The sequence below is a fragment of the Camelus dromedarius genome, chromosome 3 (genome assembly GCF_036321535.1).
Source record: "Camelus dromedarius isolate mCamDro1 chromosome 3, mCamDro1.pat, whole genome shotgun sequence".
Classification (NCBI taxonomy): Eukaryota; Metazoa; Chordata; class Mammalia; order Artiodactyla; family Camelidae; genus Camelus; species Camelus dromedarius.
In genome coordinates, this window is record NC_087438.1 from 53,517,556 (window position 1) to 53,535,714 (window position 18,159).

Sequence of the window (18,159 nt, forward strand, 5' to 3'; positions counted from 1 at the left end):
ACCTATGGGGCAATACTAAAAAGTCTGTACCACATCTTGTGGTAGTTCACAGCGAAAAAAAATGTGACAATGAATATATGTATGTTCACGTATAACTGAAAATTTGTGCTCTACATTGGAATTTGACACAACATTGTAAAATGACTATAACTCAATAAAAAATGTTTTAAAAAAGTCTGTACCACAATAAAATTTTTAAAAAATTAAATCAAACAAGATGAACGTTGTCAAGGATATGCATAACCAGAAACTCTCATCCACCGCTGATGGGAGTTTAAATCAGTACAAGCACTCTGAAGAGTAATCAGGCAATACCTGGTAAGGTTGACTAGACGTAAACCTGAATAATTAAAGAATCCCATTTCTCATTATCTTCTCTTGGGAAACTAGCACATGTGGATAAGAAGATATTTATTGCACCATTTGTACTATTAATAAGAGAAAATTGGAAAATGCCCGAATGTTGTAGATTCATGTATTAGAATTCTGATCTAGATGTATATATATCAACACTGATACATCTTAAAAACAATATTGAGGGTTTTAAAACACATGCAGAAAGTTATTTACAATATGATATCATTTTGGAAGTATTTAAACTCACAAAACAATACTACATATTGTCACTGTATCTTTTATCTGTAAGGATGAAACGTGGACTAATAAAGAAAATACCCAACAGAAGAGAGAGAGCAAAGGGAAGCAGGAAAGGGCTGGAGAAGAAAAGAGTGCCGGTACTTAGTCTGATACATGTTTGTATTCATGTATTTACAAGGTGCAATTGTGTTAATATTTGTTCATTCTGGGTGGTGGGTACATGGGTCTTTGACATATTACCTTTTTCTTTTTTGGCCAAAATAAAGATTTTACAAGACCTCTATTTAATTAAAAAACAATATTTTAACTGTCTAGTATTTGTGTCATAGGAGCCCAAAAGAAGTGGAGAAAGATTGGAAGAAAAAACATTTGAAGAAATAATCACTGAAAACTTCCAAAATTTGGTGAAAGGCATAAATTTATATACATTTACAAAAAATTATATATTTACAGCAGGTCCACTGGCACAGCAAACTCCAAAAAGGGGAAGTATAACCATACCCAGGCACATCACAACCAAATTGATGAAACTAAACATAAAGAAGAGGTTTTTTTAAACAGCCAGAGGAAAATGACACTGTACATATGGGAAAACAAAGATGTGAATTATGGCAGATTTCTCATCAGAAATCATGGAGGCCAGAAACAGTGACACACTGTTTATAAAGTGCCTTCAAAAACAAAAAACAAAAAAATTATCAACCCAGAATCCTTTAACCAGCAAATATGTCCTTCAGGAATGAAAGTGAAATAAAGACATTTCAGAAAAAGGAAAACTAAGAGAATCCATTACCAGTAGACCTGTCTTAAAAGAAATGCTAAAGAAATTTCACAGGGAAGGGACATGACAGCAGAGAGGACTCTGGAATGCCAGGAAAGAAGGGAGAGCAACAGTAATATCTGAGTAAACAGAATAGACTACTTTTTCACCTTTTAAGTTTGTTAAAATACATATAATGCTGAAATAAAAAATTTATAACATTGTTTGATGGGATTTTCAATGTATATAAACCTAATATGTATGAGAACTGCATCCTAATGTGGAGGTACTAAAGGACCCTGTACGGTAGTAAAGTTTCTATATTTTTCTTGAAGTGGTAAGAAATTCTAGGTAGATTACAAAAAAAACTTGGTATACAACATCCTCTACAGCAACCATTCAAAAAAATATGCATGGAGATGGATTTTTAAAAGCCAAAATAACAAGAGAATTCTGAAAAATATTCAAATAATTCAAAAGAAAGCCAGAAAGGAAAACAGGAGTGAAAAAGAGAAGGCACAACAGAAAATTAATGATAAATGGTACACTTAAGTCCAACAAAATGAAAGATTAAATTTAAATGGTCTAATATGGCTATTAAAACACATAGAGTAGGTTAAAAAAAAAGACAATTACATGCTATCTATGAGAAACCACGTGAAATATCATGGTATATAAAGGTTAAAGAGTACAAAGATGCAAACACTAAAAAACAAAATAAAACCTGGAGTGGCCATGTTAATATCACATAAAGCAGACTTTAGTAAAAGGAAAATTGCCCTGAGGCTTATTATTGTATTTATTGACTGGGTAATAAGACAGTAACTCACCCAAAGTCACACATCTAGGAACTAAATGAACTGGAATATAAGGAAAAATTTTCTAGCAATTATGACTCTCCAATAACTTCCAACAATGAAGTAAGCTATATTAAATTTATTACACATATTTCTGATGATTCTTCTTATAATTTCAGAAAAGGAAGGAAGTATAAAGTTCATCTAATCCAATGTCCCTCCTTTTACTAATGAAGAAAATGAAGCCCTAGTTTTAGGAACTACTTATAAAGTTAGAGGTCTCATAATTGAAACTAGGCCAAGTCTCATTCTGACCAATGCCCTTTTCAATACACCCAATGTGCATATTCTAGATGATGACTAAGATTCATTTTTAATCCCATGAATCTGTGTTTTCATGATTCACTTAGCCCTGTAAGCAAACACAGCTAATTGGGTGAGTGACAATAATGCCTGATAAATTTGTTAAATTAAAAAAGAAAAACTTAAAGCAGCTAAAGGAACTGAGATATAAAATATTTAAATTCCCAATTCTCAAAAACACTTTGACTAACTTCAAGCCTAAGGGCCATTGAAAATTCATTGAATTACATTAGTTTTTTGTTCATTTTTAATCACAACTTAGGGAATTTATAATTAATAGGATCCCTGGTTTTAGCACTAAATTATATTGCAGAGAATCCCAATTTGGCAGATGACATTTAAGCATCTTCTGGTAGAAAAATGTCTGCTGAACTGCAGAATAAATCCAAGACAAGGATCAAAGTAAGTGGAAGCTACCCATGTAGGCATATTTAAAAAGAAATCTAAGGCAACCAGAGAGTAAAAATTAGGAGAATTAGCAGTTGGGCTAGCAGAAAACTTGTCAATAAGAAAATAGAGGCCAGAAAACTATAAGATAGAGATATATATAATATATATATATAGAATATTGAATATAAATTAATATTTATAAATATACATATATATTTAAGTGCTGAGTCTAAAGTAAATTCCAAGGCCAGCTACACTCTTATTCAAGAGTGTACACTGAATCAAAGGTCATATTTCCACAGATGACCTCATCTTATTCCACTCCTCTAATACACATAATCTTACCACCTCTACCCCAATTGGGTTAATCAGAACCAATATTATACCATTTATTCCTACTTATATATGTCATCAAAAGCAGCTCCAAACTGTCAGATCAATGCCCATTTTTCAAATTCTAATCCTCATAAGGCTCTTCATCTTCAATTCTTTCTTCAATGTACCATATACCCTTAACGCAAGAAACTCTTCCTTTGTGCAAAAAAAAAAAAAAAGTAATCAGACACATATTTGCCATAAAATTTTCCAAACACTCAGAAGTAGAGAAAATAGTATAATGAAACTCCACGTACCCTTCTTACAACAATCCTCAAATTCAACAATTATCAAGATTTTCTACTTTTGCTTTATCTATCCCTTGATTTCTTTGCTTTTTTTTCCCTTTGATTTTTTTCAAGCAAATCTCAGACATTTCATGCTACATATTCCACTATGCGGCTCTAAAAAATGAACAGTGAAGGGTAATTTTCATTGCACCAGTTACTGTAAAATCCACGAAAATACAGACCTAATATGGTGATCAACAGGCCATAAAAACTTTCGTACTGCAACTGATACCATCTGGAAAGTGAAAAGACAACCTGTAAAACGGGAGAAAATACTGGTAAATCAGATATCCTAAAGGGACTTCAGTCACACTTTATAAAGAATTTTTACAATTCAACAAAACTTCCACAAATAACCCAATTAAAAACGTGCAAATAATGTGAATAGACATTTATTCAAGGAAAATATATAAAAAGCCAATAAGCACTCGAAAATATGCTCAAAATTACTAGTCACTAGGGATATACAGACTACAATGAGATGTTACTTCATGTTAATTTGGATGCTATCATTTAAAACACACCAACAAATGGATAATAACAAGCGTTGCTGAGGATCTGGAGAAATTGGAACCCTCATATACTACTGGTGGCAATGTAAAATGGTATATAGCTGCTTTGCAAAACTGTTCGGCAGTTACTCAAAAAGTTAAACAGTTACCATGTGAACCAGCAATTCCACTCCTATATACCAAAGAGAAATACACCCACATAATTCTATACAGAATTTGTACATGAATGTTTATAGCAGCATTATTCATTAGCAGCCAAAAAGTGGAAACTATGCAACAGTCCATGCATTAACTGATGAATGGACAAATAAAATGTGGTATATGCAAATAACAGAATTTTATTTGTCCAGAAGAAAGAATAAATATGATACAATATGGATGAACCTTGAAAACATTATGCTAAGGAGCCAGTCACAAAACACTATATGTTGTATAATTCCATTGATCTGAAATATCAAGAATAGGCAAATCCATAGAGACAGAAAGTGGTTCCTAAAGTTGGGAAGGAAATGGGGAGCGACTGCTTTGAGTGATGAAAATATTCTAAAGTTGACTGTGGTGCCAGTTGCACAAGCCTACAATTACACTGAAGTGTATAGTTTAAATGTATAACATTTTTTATCATAAGGAAATGCAAATCAAATACAAGCCAATGAACTGTATACCTCAAGAAAAATTCTTTTAAGGTCAGTTAAGTCATTTAAATTTAGTGTTTTCTAAAACTCCAAAAATCTTTTTGATTGAGCTAGAAAAAACCCAGGTAAGACCAAAGCCTGACTGAAGACAGACTCAAATAATTACAATTCAAGTCTAGAAAGAAATATATTAAAATCTGAAGAGCTGGGCGAGAATGGCTGCCATTTGAGGTTTGTGTCAGGTGATGTATTCTCACTTTACAAGTGACAGACTGAGCTGTATTGGAGTTACAGAACCAGAAAAAGGCAGTGCCATGTTGCTAACTCAGATCAGTCTGCCTCCACTGACGCTTTTTCCAGCCCCAGCTTGGCTGTGGAAAGCAGTTATGGAGGGCAAAGAAGGCGGTGGCTGGGAGGATCCAACTGGTAAGTGTTTCTGAGTGAGAAAGAGGGAAACAGAAAACTTCAAGTTATCACTTCAGTCTCCTTGTGCTGAAATACTCCTTTTTACGGAAAAATGATTTCACGTCATTTTGCAGGATGTTACCAAAATCAAAAAGAGAAAACACATCCAACTTTGGAAATTCGTACCCCACAACAGCAACTGCTTTCAACCATGGGGCCTCGGCTCTCCTTCGGTCTTCCCTGACGCGGCGCTCTTCAGAACGACCCGTTTTCTGACTGCCTTTCTGAAGAGCAACTCGCGCGACACTTGGACACGAACACCAGCCGCGAATCCCGCGCGCAAGCGAAACTCGAGCGCAGCCTCTGCGCGTGCGCGCCGCTCTAGGCTCCTTCCGCCTCCGCGTCCAAAGCTCCTCCCAGGCGGCCGCCGGAGGCAGCTTTTCGGTCGGCTTCCTGTAATTTGTAGAGCCGGATGTTCTTGCCACTTGTGACCAGTCAGCGGCGGCGCCCACCGCTTAGCGCCTGCGTGGACTGCGGCTGTCCATCACGATGACAGCGACCGCCGCGAGCCCTGGTAAGCGCCAGTCCCGTGGCTCCCGGTCCCAGACCGAGCTCCACGTGATTGGCTTGCAGTTGGCATTTTCTCCCTCCCGTTGCCCATAGTTGGGGGCCCTTTGGGAGACTTTTGGAGACACTCCTCCCTTTTTCGGATCTCGTGGTCTGCATTCTCATCGTGCGCCCACTATCAATTGGCCTAGAGCCTTGGTTCCCGGCGTGGGCGTTAAGGGGAAAGCTTTTGGGGCAGCCAAGAATATCAAGAATACTGTGCCGTTTTGTAAAGGCATTTTTTAAAAAGCAGTTTTAGGTTCATAGGAATAGTGAACAAAAGACATGGGGAGTCTCCATATGCCCCCTACCTGACATACACATAGCTTCCCCATTATCAACATCCCTCACCAGGGTGGTACTTTTGTTACCCGTGAGCCTACGTTGATGCATCATTATCACCCAAAGTCAATACTTTACAGTAGGGTTCACACTTGGTGCTGTATCGGCTATGGGTTTAGACAAATATAGTATGAATGACATGTATGCATGGTAGAGTGTCATACAAAATAGTTTCACTGTCCTTAAAAGCCTTTGTGCTTATCCTCTGCCCCCTAACCCCTGACGGCCACTGATCTTTTCACTGACTCCATAGTTTTGTATTTTACAGAATGTCATACAGTTGGAATCATACAGTATGTTGCCTTTTCAGATTGGCTTTTTTTTTTTCATTTAGTAACATGCGTTTAAAGTTTTCCCATGTCTGTTCATGGCTTGAGAGCTCATTCCTTTTTAGCGCACAATAAATTCTATTATCTGGGTGCACCATGGTTTATCCATTCACCTGCTGAAAAATATCTTGGTTGCTTCCAAGTTTTGACAGTTATAAATAAAACTCATATAAACATCAGTGTGCAGGGTTTTATATGGACATAAGTTTTCAACTCCTTTGGGTAAATATCAAGTAGTGATTGCTGGATTGTATGATAGGAATATGTTTAGTTTTATAAAAAACTGCCAAGCTCTCTTTTAAAATGGCTGTACCATTGTGCATTCCCACCAGCAATGAATGACGACTCCTATTACTTCACATCCTCATCCATATTTGGTGTATCAGCATTCCGGAATTTGGTCATCCTGATAGGTGTGCAGTTGTACCTCATTTTAATTTGTGTTTCTCTGATTACATGTTATGTGACACACCATTTCATAAACTTGACGTCTGTCTGTCCTCCTTGGTGAGATGTCTATTAAGGTCTTTGGCCCATTTTGTAATAGATTTGTTTTCTCATTATTGAGTTTTAAGGGTTCTTTATATATTTAGGATAATAGTCCTTTATCGTAGGTGTCTTTTTCAAAGTTTTGGCAATTATAAATTTTCCCAGTCTGTGGCTTGTGTTCTCATTTTCTCAAGATTGTCTTTCACAGAGCAGTTTTTCATTTTAATGAAGTTCAGCTTCCCCATTATTTCTCTCATGGGTGGTATCTTTGGTATTGTATCTAAAAAGTCATTGCCATACCCAAGGTCATCTTGGTTTTCTCCTATATTATCTTCTAGGAGTTTTATAGTTTTGCATTTTACGCTTAGGTCTGTGATCCATCTTGAGTTAATTTTTATGAAGGGTGTAAGGTCTATGTCTAGTTTCATTTTTTTGCATATGAAGGTCCACTTTTTCCAGCACCATTTATTGAAAAGACTGCCTTGTTCCTTTATCAACGATCAGTTGACTATTTATGCACATCTATTTCTGGGCTCTCTGTTCTGTTCCATTGATCTATTTGTTTTTCTTTCACCAATACCACACTGTCTTGATTACTGTAGCCTTTTAGTAAGTCTTCATGTTGGATAGAGTCATAACTTTGTTATTCTCCTTCAATATTATGTTGGCTATTCTGGGTTTTTTGACCTCCACTTAAACTTTAGAATCAGTTGTTCGATGTTCACAAAATAACTTGGTGGGATTTTGATTGGGATTGCTTGAATCTATAGAACAAGTTGGGAAGAACTGACATCTTGACAATATTAGGTCTTCCTATCCATGAACATGGAAAATATCTCCATTTATTTAGTTCTCTTTTGATTTCGTTCATCAGAGTAGTTTTTCTCATATTTTGTTAGATTTACACCTATGTATTTTGGTTTAGTGGGTGCTAATGTAAATGGTATTGTGTTTTTATTTCAAATTCCACTTGTTCTTTGCTGGTCAATAGGAAAGCAATTGACTCTTGTGTATTAACTTTGAATCCTTCAACCTTGCTGTAATTGCTTATTAATTCAGGAGTTTTTGTGTTGTTTCTTTTGGATTCTCTACAGAGACAGCCATGTCCTCTGTGAACAAAGCAGTTTTATTTCTTCTTTCCAATTTGTATACTTTTTATTTCTTTTTGTTGTCTTAGTGCATTAGCTAGCACTTCTGGTGTGATATTGAAAAGGACTGTGAGGAGGGAGGAGTATTGCTTTTTGAGATCTTGGTTGAAATAGAAGAAATGTGATGTTTACCTGACCCATAATTTCAACAGATGAAATGGGGAATAGTTTGATCAGTCTTATTCCTCTTTGGGAACTGGGTGAGAGTAGGAAATGCAGACAAAGAAATGTGGCCAAGCATTTTTCCAGCTTTTGGTTTTACAACCTTGGGAGGCTGGTAATTAATGTGTCTCTATTATTTAACCCCAAAGTTAGAGGTGTTTTAAGCCAAGCAGTTATACTCCAGAAGGTTACAATTTCTTTTACATAAACATAAGTAGTCACATCAGATAGTTGTGATAATAAAATTCTTTTTTTTCAGTTTAAATGTTTTCCTGATTGTAAATATAATAAATGCTCATTATAGAACATTGATGAAGTATATTGAAGTAGGGAGAAAATTTACATAGTGCTAATATTCAAGAGGCACCACTAGCAACTTTTGGGTATATTTTCTAACTATTCTGACTTTTAAGAAACTATAGTTGAGATCATAGTATACATGCCACCGTATACTATGTTCTCTTTTTTTGTTTTGTTTTACAATTTTTTTTTTAACATACAAACTAGTTTTTTAGAGGTACTAGTTTTTAGTGACTTAGAACAACACAAATTTAGTTCTGAAGGCCAGAAATTTGAAATGAGTCTCACTGGGCTAAAATTAGTGTCAGCATGGCTGCATTCCTTCTGGAGGCTCAAGGGAGAATCAGTGTTCTTGCCTTTTGCCACCCTCTAGAGATGGCCTGAGTTCCTTGGCTCATGGTCTCTTCCTCCATTTTCAAAGCTAGCAGTTGCTGGTCAAGTCTTTCTCACATTGCATCACTCTGAAACTGACTCCCCTGCCTTCCGCTTTCACTTGTAAGGATTTTGTAAGATCCTTAATTTGATTAAATTAGGCTCACTTGGATAGTTAAAGATACTCTTCCTACTTCAGAATCAACTGATTAGCAACCTTAATTCCATCTGTAACCTTAATTCTCCCTTGTTATGTAACATAACATAGTCAGTTTCCCCAAATTAGTATATGGACATCCTGGGGTAGTTAATCATTATTCTTCCTACTACAGTACCTATACATATTGTTCTCCACCTTGCTTTTTTTATTTTCCACCTAACATACCTTTGAGATTACCATACATATGGATTTACCTCATTCTTTCTAATGGCTGCATAATGTTCCATTGCATGGATTGCCATAATTTATGTAGCAAATCCACTGTTGATGAATATTTAGGTTATTTTCACTCTTTTGCTATTACAAACACTGCTGCAATAAATATCCTTGTATCACATGTGTCATTTCCCACATGTAAGCAAATCTGTCTGTGGTATAAGTTTATGAAAATGGAATTTCTGTGTCAAAGGGTAGACATTTTTCTTTTTAAAACACTTTTTCTTTTAAATTTTTATTGAGATATAATTTGCATACCATGCAGCTCAGTCATTTAAAGTATATAATTCAGTGGTTTTTAGTATATTCAGAGTTGTGTGACCATTGCCACAATCACTTTCAGAACAATTTCATCACCACAAAAAGATGTAAAAATTGGGGGAGGTCACATATGGGCACTCTATACATTTTGCTCAGTTTTTTTTCCTGTAAACCTAAAACTGCTCCCCCCAAAAGCCTTAATTTTAAAAAATTGTGAGTAATTCTGCTTTTCTTTTGGCCCTATTTTCAGACTAACAGTTTACTTAAAATAGAAATAATATCCTAGATTATAGATAATTGGAGTCTTAAATTCTGTATATATAAAAATATATATATAGTTGTGGCTAAGTGTAAGGTAGAAGATTCACTCATTAACAGGACAAGGAAAACTTTTTACTTCAAATGTTTTTACTTTCTAGAATCATGGTATTTTATTATTAATCTGTAAGTTACCCTTATAAAAGTTTTGAATGCAGTGTGTTTAGTTGAAGGTGCCACAGACACATCCCATATGCACTATTAACTAACTTTTTTTATCCTGGTAGCATGCATGGTTACCATCTCTGTGAGACTTTTGGTGTATCTCAAAAACTTTTCATTTTAACAGCCACATCAACTACATATTTTATCATGAGGATATACTGTGATTTAATTATTTCCTATTGTTGGACATAATTGTTTTAGCCAATAATTAATATGCTTTTTAAAAATGCTTAAATAAAACATTTAAAAAATGATGACCCTGTATTTTCATCTGCATTTGTAAGGTCAGGAGACTGCTTAGGGGATAGTGGACATTACAGCTCTCTCTTTATTCTCTAGCCCAATATACAGAGTGGTTGCTAAGTTCCATGCATGTTTGTTTGAAGTTATGTTTATATGCTCCTTCATTCTCTAATCAAATTTTACTTTTTCTCAATGTCATTAGCAGTTTCTTAACGGCCATTTTTAGATTTTTAACTATCATTAGGAGGAGTTAATAAATAACTACCAGAAGACAAAATCTAATGCATAGGAAATTTGCAGTCACTTGGTAGACACTTAAATGTTTAAATGAATGAACAAGAATTGGGGAGGTAGGATTTTAAATAACTTTCCACTGTTTTTCAGCCTTTTCTCCCTGGTGTATTGAATATGGCATAAAATGGAGTAGACTTGATTCAAGTATTTTAGTTTTGGTTAACTCACACATTTTAATTACTAATTAAGAGAAAATCTGGTCTGCCGTAAACTGGAGTAGTCGATAGATGTGGGATATATGTGTATTTGTACATGCTAGATACATCTATAAATACTAACTCAGGAGTTTACTTAGTCACTTGTGTAAATGTTGCTTAGACTCATAATCTGAAGGTGAATATGGTTAAATGTGTAATTTAAGATTCTAAATTGTTAATATAAATATAGAATGGAGCCTCAGATGGATAAAATAATTAAATTCTACAAAATTTAGAAGTTTTTAGTGTAGCTTTGGCTTTATATACATTTTACTTATTTATGGTGCCAGGATTGGAAAAGATAATGTGAAAATACCTCCTTTAAAATATCTGCTTCTTACCAGTTTTCTTTCCCTCCTACATATTCCCTCATGCTTCTGAGGCTCAGACTATCCTGTATGTTTACTAATTATTACTTACATCATATGTAGCATATTTATATGTAAATATATATTTTTTATACTTGCCACTTGATAATACTTGTTTAAAATCTTATCTTTTCCCCAGTTTTATTACTTTATTATTCTCTCTTAATATATGTTGTACTGTTTTTTATTGAAAAAATAATTTTACTAAATAAAAACAATTTTTTTTAATATAAATGCTGTTATTTTAGGATCTTGGAGTGAAAATATACTAGAATATTTTCTGAGAAATAACCAGATCACAGCAGAAGATGGCGCCCAGATCATCTGGTATCATGCAGCTAACCACAAGGTACAAGTGAATGAGGCACTGAAAAGTGAGTCAGCAGACTTGTATTTACATTACATAATGGATGAATTCAACTCTTTTTAAAAATATCTCATCATATTTGCAGGTACCAGAGATTTAGATGATCCAAATGTAAATTCTAAGTTGACATAAATATTTTTATAAAAGATCATTTTATTAATAGAATGTTCACATTTTCATCATGGAAGAATTTTCTCATTTTTCAGAGGTGATTTACCTTTTTCTGTGCCTTATTTAAAACTCTCATATATTGTTACATTTGCTTATATGTTGTAGTGGTTTAAGTAAAATTTTTAAGATCAGGATTGTATGTGATACATGTCTTTGTGTCTTTCACAGTGTACTAAGGAGAAGCTCAATATGCATTCATTGAATGGATGGCTGAAGCCATTGAATACTAAGTTATAATGCCTTGGGCAGTATTTGTGCCTAGGCTAGAAAGCAAGCCTTTTGGTTTGCTAGCTCAATCTATAATCATATACATAGGTGAACACTGTAGCAAGTTTCTTAGCCTTTTCCTGTACCCCTGTTGGCTGCAATCAGAGGAGAATGAGAGTATCACCAGAGGGCTGGGGCATAGCTTGAAGTGATCTGTTTTAAAAGGAAGAATTCCTTGAAATTCCATGTTTTATTGTAAAAATTTACACTTTTTTTGCATCCTGCTTAATTATGTATCTGGATAATGTATCTGAGTATGTATTTCTTTTATTGTAAAGATACTATTTTAATTTGCTTTTCTTTACTCCTCAAAGGGAAGAACCTTATTTTATTTAATATCAAATCCCTAATACCTAAAACAGTGCCTAGTACATAATAACTACACAGTGATTATTTAATAAATAAATTTTAGCAAAAGCAGTGTTTCAGGAAGTCATTGATTAGTGGCTGCCAGGAGCTGTTGGGAACAGGGCCTAGGGAGTAAATGCTAATGGGAACAGGGTTTCTTTTGGGGATGATCAGATTTTTCTGGAATTAGATAGTGGTGGTGGTTGCATAACCTTCTGAATATCCTGAAAACCATTGAATGGTACACTTTCAAAGGGTGATTTTATTGTATGTGAATTACATATCAATTTTTAAAAATTAAAAAAGATAGAAAGAAATACAGCTATTATTTATAGACAATGGTTGTGTATCTCGAAAACCAACAAGATTCTACAGATAAATGATTGTAATTCATAGGTTAATTTAGACAATCTCAATTTTTTTTGACAATAGAAAATCAAAACAAAGTAAATTTTACTTCTGTGTAACAATAAGTAAAAATTTGGAAATAATCTTAAAAATTTACAATTTTTAATAGTATATGCAGAAGTCTAATACCTAGAAATAATCTAATTAAATATGGATACTTTACTTTTAACCTTGTTTTAAAGTGACTAATGGAAGTTATTTCCAATTGCTGGCAGTCCGATGTTGATCTGGGAATTTTTCATAGGTTACTTAGTTTTCAGATAGTATCCTCTTCACTTTCTCTTAGGCAAATGGAGCCCTAAGTTTTATAGTTTGGAAGGATGCTCTTCATTGGGTCCCTTTTCTCAGCCCTGGCTAGTCTTGCAATTTCTTTCTGGTCTAAAGGAAGGAAAACAGATTCCTGCAGACGTGTATTCATTAGTTTATCTCATTTCTCCTAGAATATTTAAATTTAGTGTGGCTGTTATTAACAGAGCTGTTTCTCTTTTGATTAACGTATGAAATTGGATTTTCAAGAATGTGATTTTAAAAATGAAGTACAGGAGGAACAATGTACAAACACCACTTGGCATTGCATTGTCAACATATCTGATCTTAAAATAGTCAAAATTGTTTATAAAAGTAATTACATTTAATATAATTTTGTTATAACATTTCTGTATGTAGATTTTTTTAAAAAATCTTTATTAAAAGAAATACTGGTTAAAAAAATAAAAATCATTAAGTCTTTTTGAGAATGAAAACTGGTATTTTTAAAGCCTTTGCAATATATTTAGGAAAAGTGTGACTATCATCATTAACTAAATGTATCCATAAAAATTAATAAATGTCTGCATTAGAGCATTAAACAGTATAGGCAAGAGAGATAAATTTAACTTCATTTCTATAAAGATATTTCTTTGAGTTTTCTTTTGAGTATAAATAGCAACCATTTGGGATTTTCTTGTGCAGAAAGTAAGAGAAAACAAAACTGTTTTCTATTGTCTGGCGTTTGTCACAAGCTGGGGCTCCTGTACTTAGGGTGCTATATATCCTGATGTGCCAACTTCCTCCTCTGGCTCTCTCTGAGATGAGACTTATGGTGACCAGACAGTCTCGAAGCAGAAGCATGCCCTGACCTTCAGCAGTCTTCTTTCTACCCAAGGGCCTGATGGGAGGACAGGGAGAGAGGCCGGGCAGCTCACCTACATACCTCTCTCTTCTTTAGCAGCTAAAAGAAGCCCATTGGCACTTTCATCATTCTGCCTGGAAACCTCCTTAGCCAAATCCAAATATTCATCAGGTACCCTCTCTATCTTCTACCAGTTGCTACAAGTGCCAGTGTTATGTAAAAATAATTTCCTCACTGCTCTTCCAACTTCCATTAGCATTGCCTTTCTAGAACCTATCAGATCCCAAAACCAGTGTCACATGTTTCAGGTCTTTCCTATGGCAGTGCCCCACTTCCAGGTAACTATTTCTGCTTGTTTTCTATTGCTAAGTAATAAACTACCCCCAATACTTAGTGGCCTTAGTTTAACAGTGATTTATTATTTTTCATGATTTTATGAGTTACCTAGTGGTTTCTCTGTTCCATGTGGTTTAGGCTGGGGACACTCATGTTGCAGCATTTCACTGGGAGCTCAGCTGGGCCTGGAAATTCTAAAATGTCCTCACTCACATGTCATGTCCTTACTGCTGTCTGTCAGGTAGGAAGATTTAGCGTTCTTCCATATGGTTTCTGAGTCTTCAGTAGTCTTGCCTCAACTTCTTTACATTGTAGCTGGCTTTCAAGAGGATAAAAGCAGAAGCTGCCATGCCTTTTACAAACTGGCCTAGAAATGACAGTTTTACTTCCACTACTTTATGTTGATCAAAACAAGTCACAAAATCAGTCTAGGCTCAAGAGGAGGAGAAAAAATGAGAAGAGAGGTATGTACATATGGGAGAAATTGTTCTCAGCCATCTTTGTAGTTAGTCAACCACAGCCTGCTAAGCATTTAGCACTAAGTGACTGGTGAAACTTGTTATCCATTCCAGGAATGTGTGTTTTTAAATATGAGCTAAGCCTTGGGTCAAAGAACTGAGTCTGTAACAAAGAATTTCAAACGTAAACAATAAACATCTGTAGTTTCTAATTTGAGGAATGAGAAGATAAAAGTACTATTTTTATTCTCAGAAACTTCAACAAATATTTATTAAGCCTCCATTTGTATACTCACTTTGCTGTGTGTTGGGAAGAAGTTAAATATTATGACAACAGCTTAAGCGTGTGACTTAGGCACAGGTATTTAACTCCTCACCACCTGTCTGCTTATCCGTAACAAATAAGGACGACATATAAGGTCTGGTATAGTACCTGGCACTTAGCCATTACTCAGTAAATGTTATTTTCTTTCCTTTTTATCTTCTTTAAAAGGGTACTGGACCTGCTAACTTCTGCAGTACAAATATTTTATTAGCATTAACATAAGTTCTTCTTTTTGGACAGGTACTGCTCATATGATAGAGGCTGATGTCATTCTTCCAAGTGATGGATCAGAACATGGCCAGCCAATCATGGCCCATCCTCCTGAAACAAACAGCGATAATACTTTACAGGAATGGCTGGCTGAAGTTATAAAAAGCAATAAAGGCATCAAGCTGGATTTCAAGAGGTATTTGTACAAACATACTCAGTCTCCCAGTTGTTACAGAATAACAATGGGGAAAAAGATCAGTAGTTTCATATATCTGTGCCTGACTAACCAACTTTATACTTTATCTAAACTGGAAATGGTATCACAAACTAATATATTTCAGGAATGGACCTAAGACCTACTGATTGTTTGCTAAAATTGTTTCTTGGAAATCCTTTGAGGCTAAAATTAAGTTAGTTTTAGAAAGAGATTTATCATAATAATAAAATTCATCACTGTAATAATAGAACAGTAAATTTAAAATACTATTTTTGTTAAAAGGTAGTCTGAGAGAGAGTTGGCAGTAATTGGGGTAGTTAATGCATTTCCTACTTGAGTTGTGTTATTATATTTGTGTAAGGGGAATTATCTAGAATTCTTCAATAACTGAAGAGCTCCTTTCAAATAATATTTTGGAAACATTGATAATGAAGAGAGCAAGGTTAAGTGTCATTTCCTTTCCTTGGCTGTCATGGGAAATTTTACTTTTGTGGTATTCTGGCAGCATAAAAATTACAGGTAAAGCCAGGAATATATTGTGACACCACAAAAGCTCACCATAAGGCCCATGAAGGCAGCTGCTGTGAAAATCTAGGAGGTGTGGTAAATCTACCTTATCTTTGAACAGTATTTTAAAATTGAATTATCTCAAGAAATTAATAAGGATTTGGAAATCTTAATTCATAGTGTTTTTAAGATGACTCTAATCATTTGTTGTGAGGCTAAATATACCAGTAACCCTCTTTGTACCGTTGGTGAATGAAAGCTGTTAGAATGGTGATTGGTCCCACTCCATTTTATTGACAAAGAAACTTAGTCCTAAGGAGGTTAAGTGACAACAGCTACCCTTGGGAGCTGAGCTAGGACCAGATTCTAGGTTTCCTGCAGCCAGTCCAGTGTTCTCTGTACCATGAATAAACCACTTGATTGTTAATGCTGGTGCGAAACATTTTAGATCTCCTTGCTTTTTCATGTGTTCAGTTTTTCAAATCTTTACTATCGCCCATTGAATTGTTCTCCATAATACATTCTTTGGCTCCTCACCAGTCAGATCAGCTCATTCATTCCTAACTGCTAGCAGCTGCCACTAAAAGGCTGAGCCACTAAAAACAGATTTTGCAGGTTTTTGGTCATATTTGAAGGGGAACGAATTTAACTAACAGTTATATAAACACTTATTGCACATCAGACACTGTTCTAAGAGCACTGAATGTGTTAATTCATTTAATCCTCATAACAATCCTAATAGGTAGGTAATCCTATTATACTAATTTTTCCAAATAAGGAAACAGGCAGAGAAGGGTAAGTAGCCTGCTTGTGGTCACATAATCTGTAGGAGAGCTGAACCAGAACTCTGTACTACCTCTGTAAGGGTAGCTGAGTGACCCTATAGTCAAATTTTAATAGTTCCTGTTCTGTGCCTCTAAGTTGTTTTGTTTGTATACAAGTAATAACTTAGTAATATATGGTGATTTTAAAATTTTATCTGGAATTTTACCTTAGAATGTAATTGTAAATGGCTTATTGTAATTTTAAGTATGATTTTTATTTTATCCCCAATTCCGAAATGAAGTTAATAGGAAAATAGATGTGATACTCAAAAGTTTGAATTACAAGTAACTTTTTAGGAAAAAAAAAAAGCCCAATTCTATAAAAACTAAGTTTATATTCTTTCTTTGCTAGAATTTCCTAAATAAGTACTACCAAAAAGAAATTTTACGTAGTGTACTAATCAGGACCTCTTTCGTCAGAAGATCATCTTGGCAAACCTTTTGTCAATCCTTTATGATACTAATTATAATACTTTATAATACTAATATATGTAAGAATTGAAAATGTTTGCCACTGGTATTTTTAATTAGAATTACATGGAATTTATAGATTAATTGGGAGGGAAGTATCATTTTGCAATATTTACAATATTGAGTCTTCCAGGCTAGGAATATACTATGTTATTCTTTGTAGTAAAGGTTATATTTTGCGGGTAGGCAAAGTTCATCCTCAGTCTTTTTTTTTTTTTTTTTTTTTTTACATTTGCTCTTCTAGAGGAATTTTACAATTATTTCATCAAGTTCCAGAAAATTAAAACTACAACAAAATGTTGTTTTTTCCTTAGTAAGATTTTATGTTTTTCTTCATGTAGATTTTGCTTTTTATTTGAATTTCTGGTAAGAGAAAGTGGCACTACTATATATTAGTGAAAATTAAAATATGTATATAAAAAACAGAATATCTATATTAAATTCTTATTTTATTATGTTCTTTGTCTTAGTGCCTTATGTTTAACTGTGCAGTGCTTTACAGTACTTAATATATGCTGGTGGAATTTCAATTTGGGGGAGAATACACTATTAGACTGGATATTGTCAGATGGCAAACCATTGAAAACAGCTCTCTGTCAGCTTACTAAATTGAGAAAGACTGAGAAGCTTCCTCCTGAATATAAACTGGAAATTCATGTTTAACCCAACTGCCACAGACTCCAGATTTCTTAAGAAATCAGAGTCCCTTCTGGAAATGAAGAGGTCAGCTGCAGACATGTGTAGATTGGTTCAAGGTTTCCTCCTACTCCACCCACGAAGAGCAGAACCCCACAGGGACTTGTGCTGCTGTGGGACTTGCAGACAAGCAAGCTTTGGAGTATTATAGGTACAAGTTGTTTGTTACTAGAAGTGGGGGAATTTTGGAGGAGATGCAGTCGACCAGATCTCAGAATTGTGGTTTTTAACATGGCATTGATGCTGTTCAAGGCAGAAAGCCTTTGAGACAGAAAAATGACAACATCTA

General features: G+C 34.6%; 1 protein-coding gene and 1 long non-coding RNA gene across 4 annotated transcripts in view; one reads left to right on the forward strand and one right to left on the reverse strand.

The window, feature by feature from the left end:
- Window positions 1-628: 628 nt before the first annotated feature.
- LOC105084835 (uncharacterized) lies at window positions 629-5,461 on the reverse strand. The gene is made up of 3 exons (XR_836747.3): window positions 5,311-5,461; window positions 3,755-3,827; window positions 629-3,438 (listed from the first exon to the last, which is right to left on the reverse strand). It is a non-coding gene; the product is annotated as an uncharacterized LOC105084835 (long non-coding RNA).
- Window positions 5,462-5,576: 115 nt separating this feature from the next.
- FAM151B (family with sequence similarity 151 member B) overlaps window positions 5,577-18,159 on the forward strand; it is a 30,923-nt gene continuing 18,340 nt past the window's right edge. The window contains exons 1-3 of one of the 3 annotated variants that reach the window (XM_010975047.3): window positions 5,577-5,698; window positions 11,403-11,528; window positions 15,186-15,351. In XM_010975047.3, the coding sequence (XP_010973349.1) occupies window positions 5,674-5,698; window positions 11,403-11,528; window positions 15,186-15,351 (317 nt within the window). In that variant the 5' untranslated portion in view covers window positions 5,577-5,673. Of the gene's footprint in view, window positions 5,699-11,402; window positions 11,529-14,494; window positions 14,627-15,185; window positions 15,352-18,159 lie in introns of those variants that run through there. The other 2 variants (XM_031447379.2, XM_064482016.1) reach the window with 2 other exon arrangements.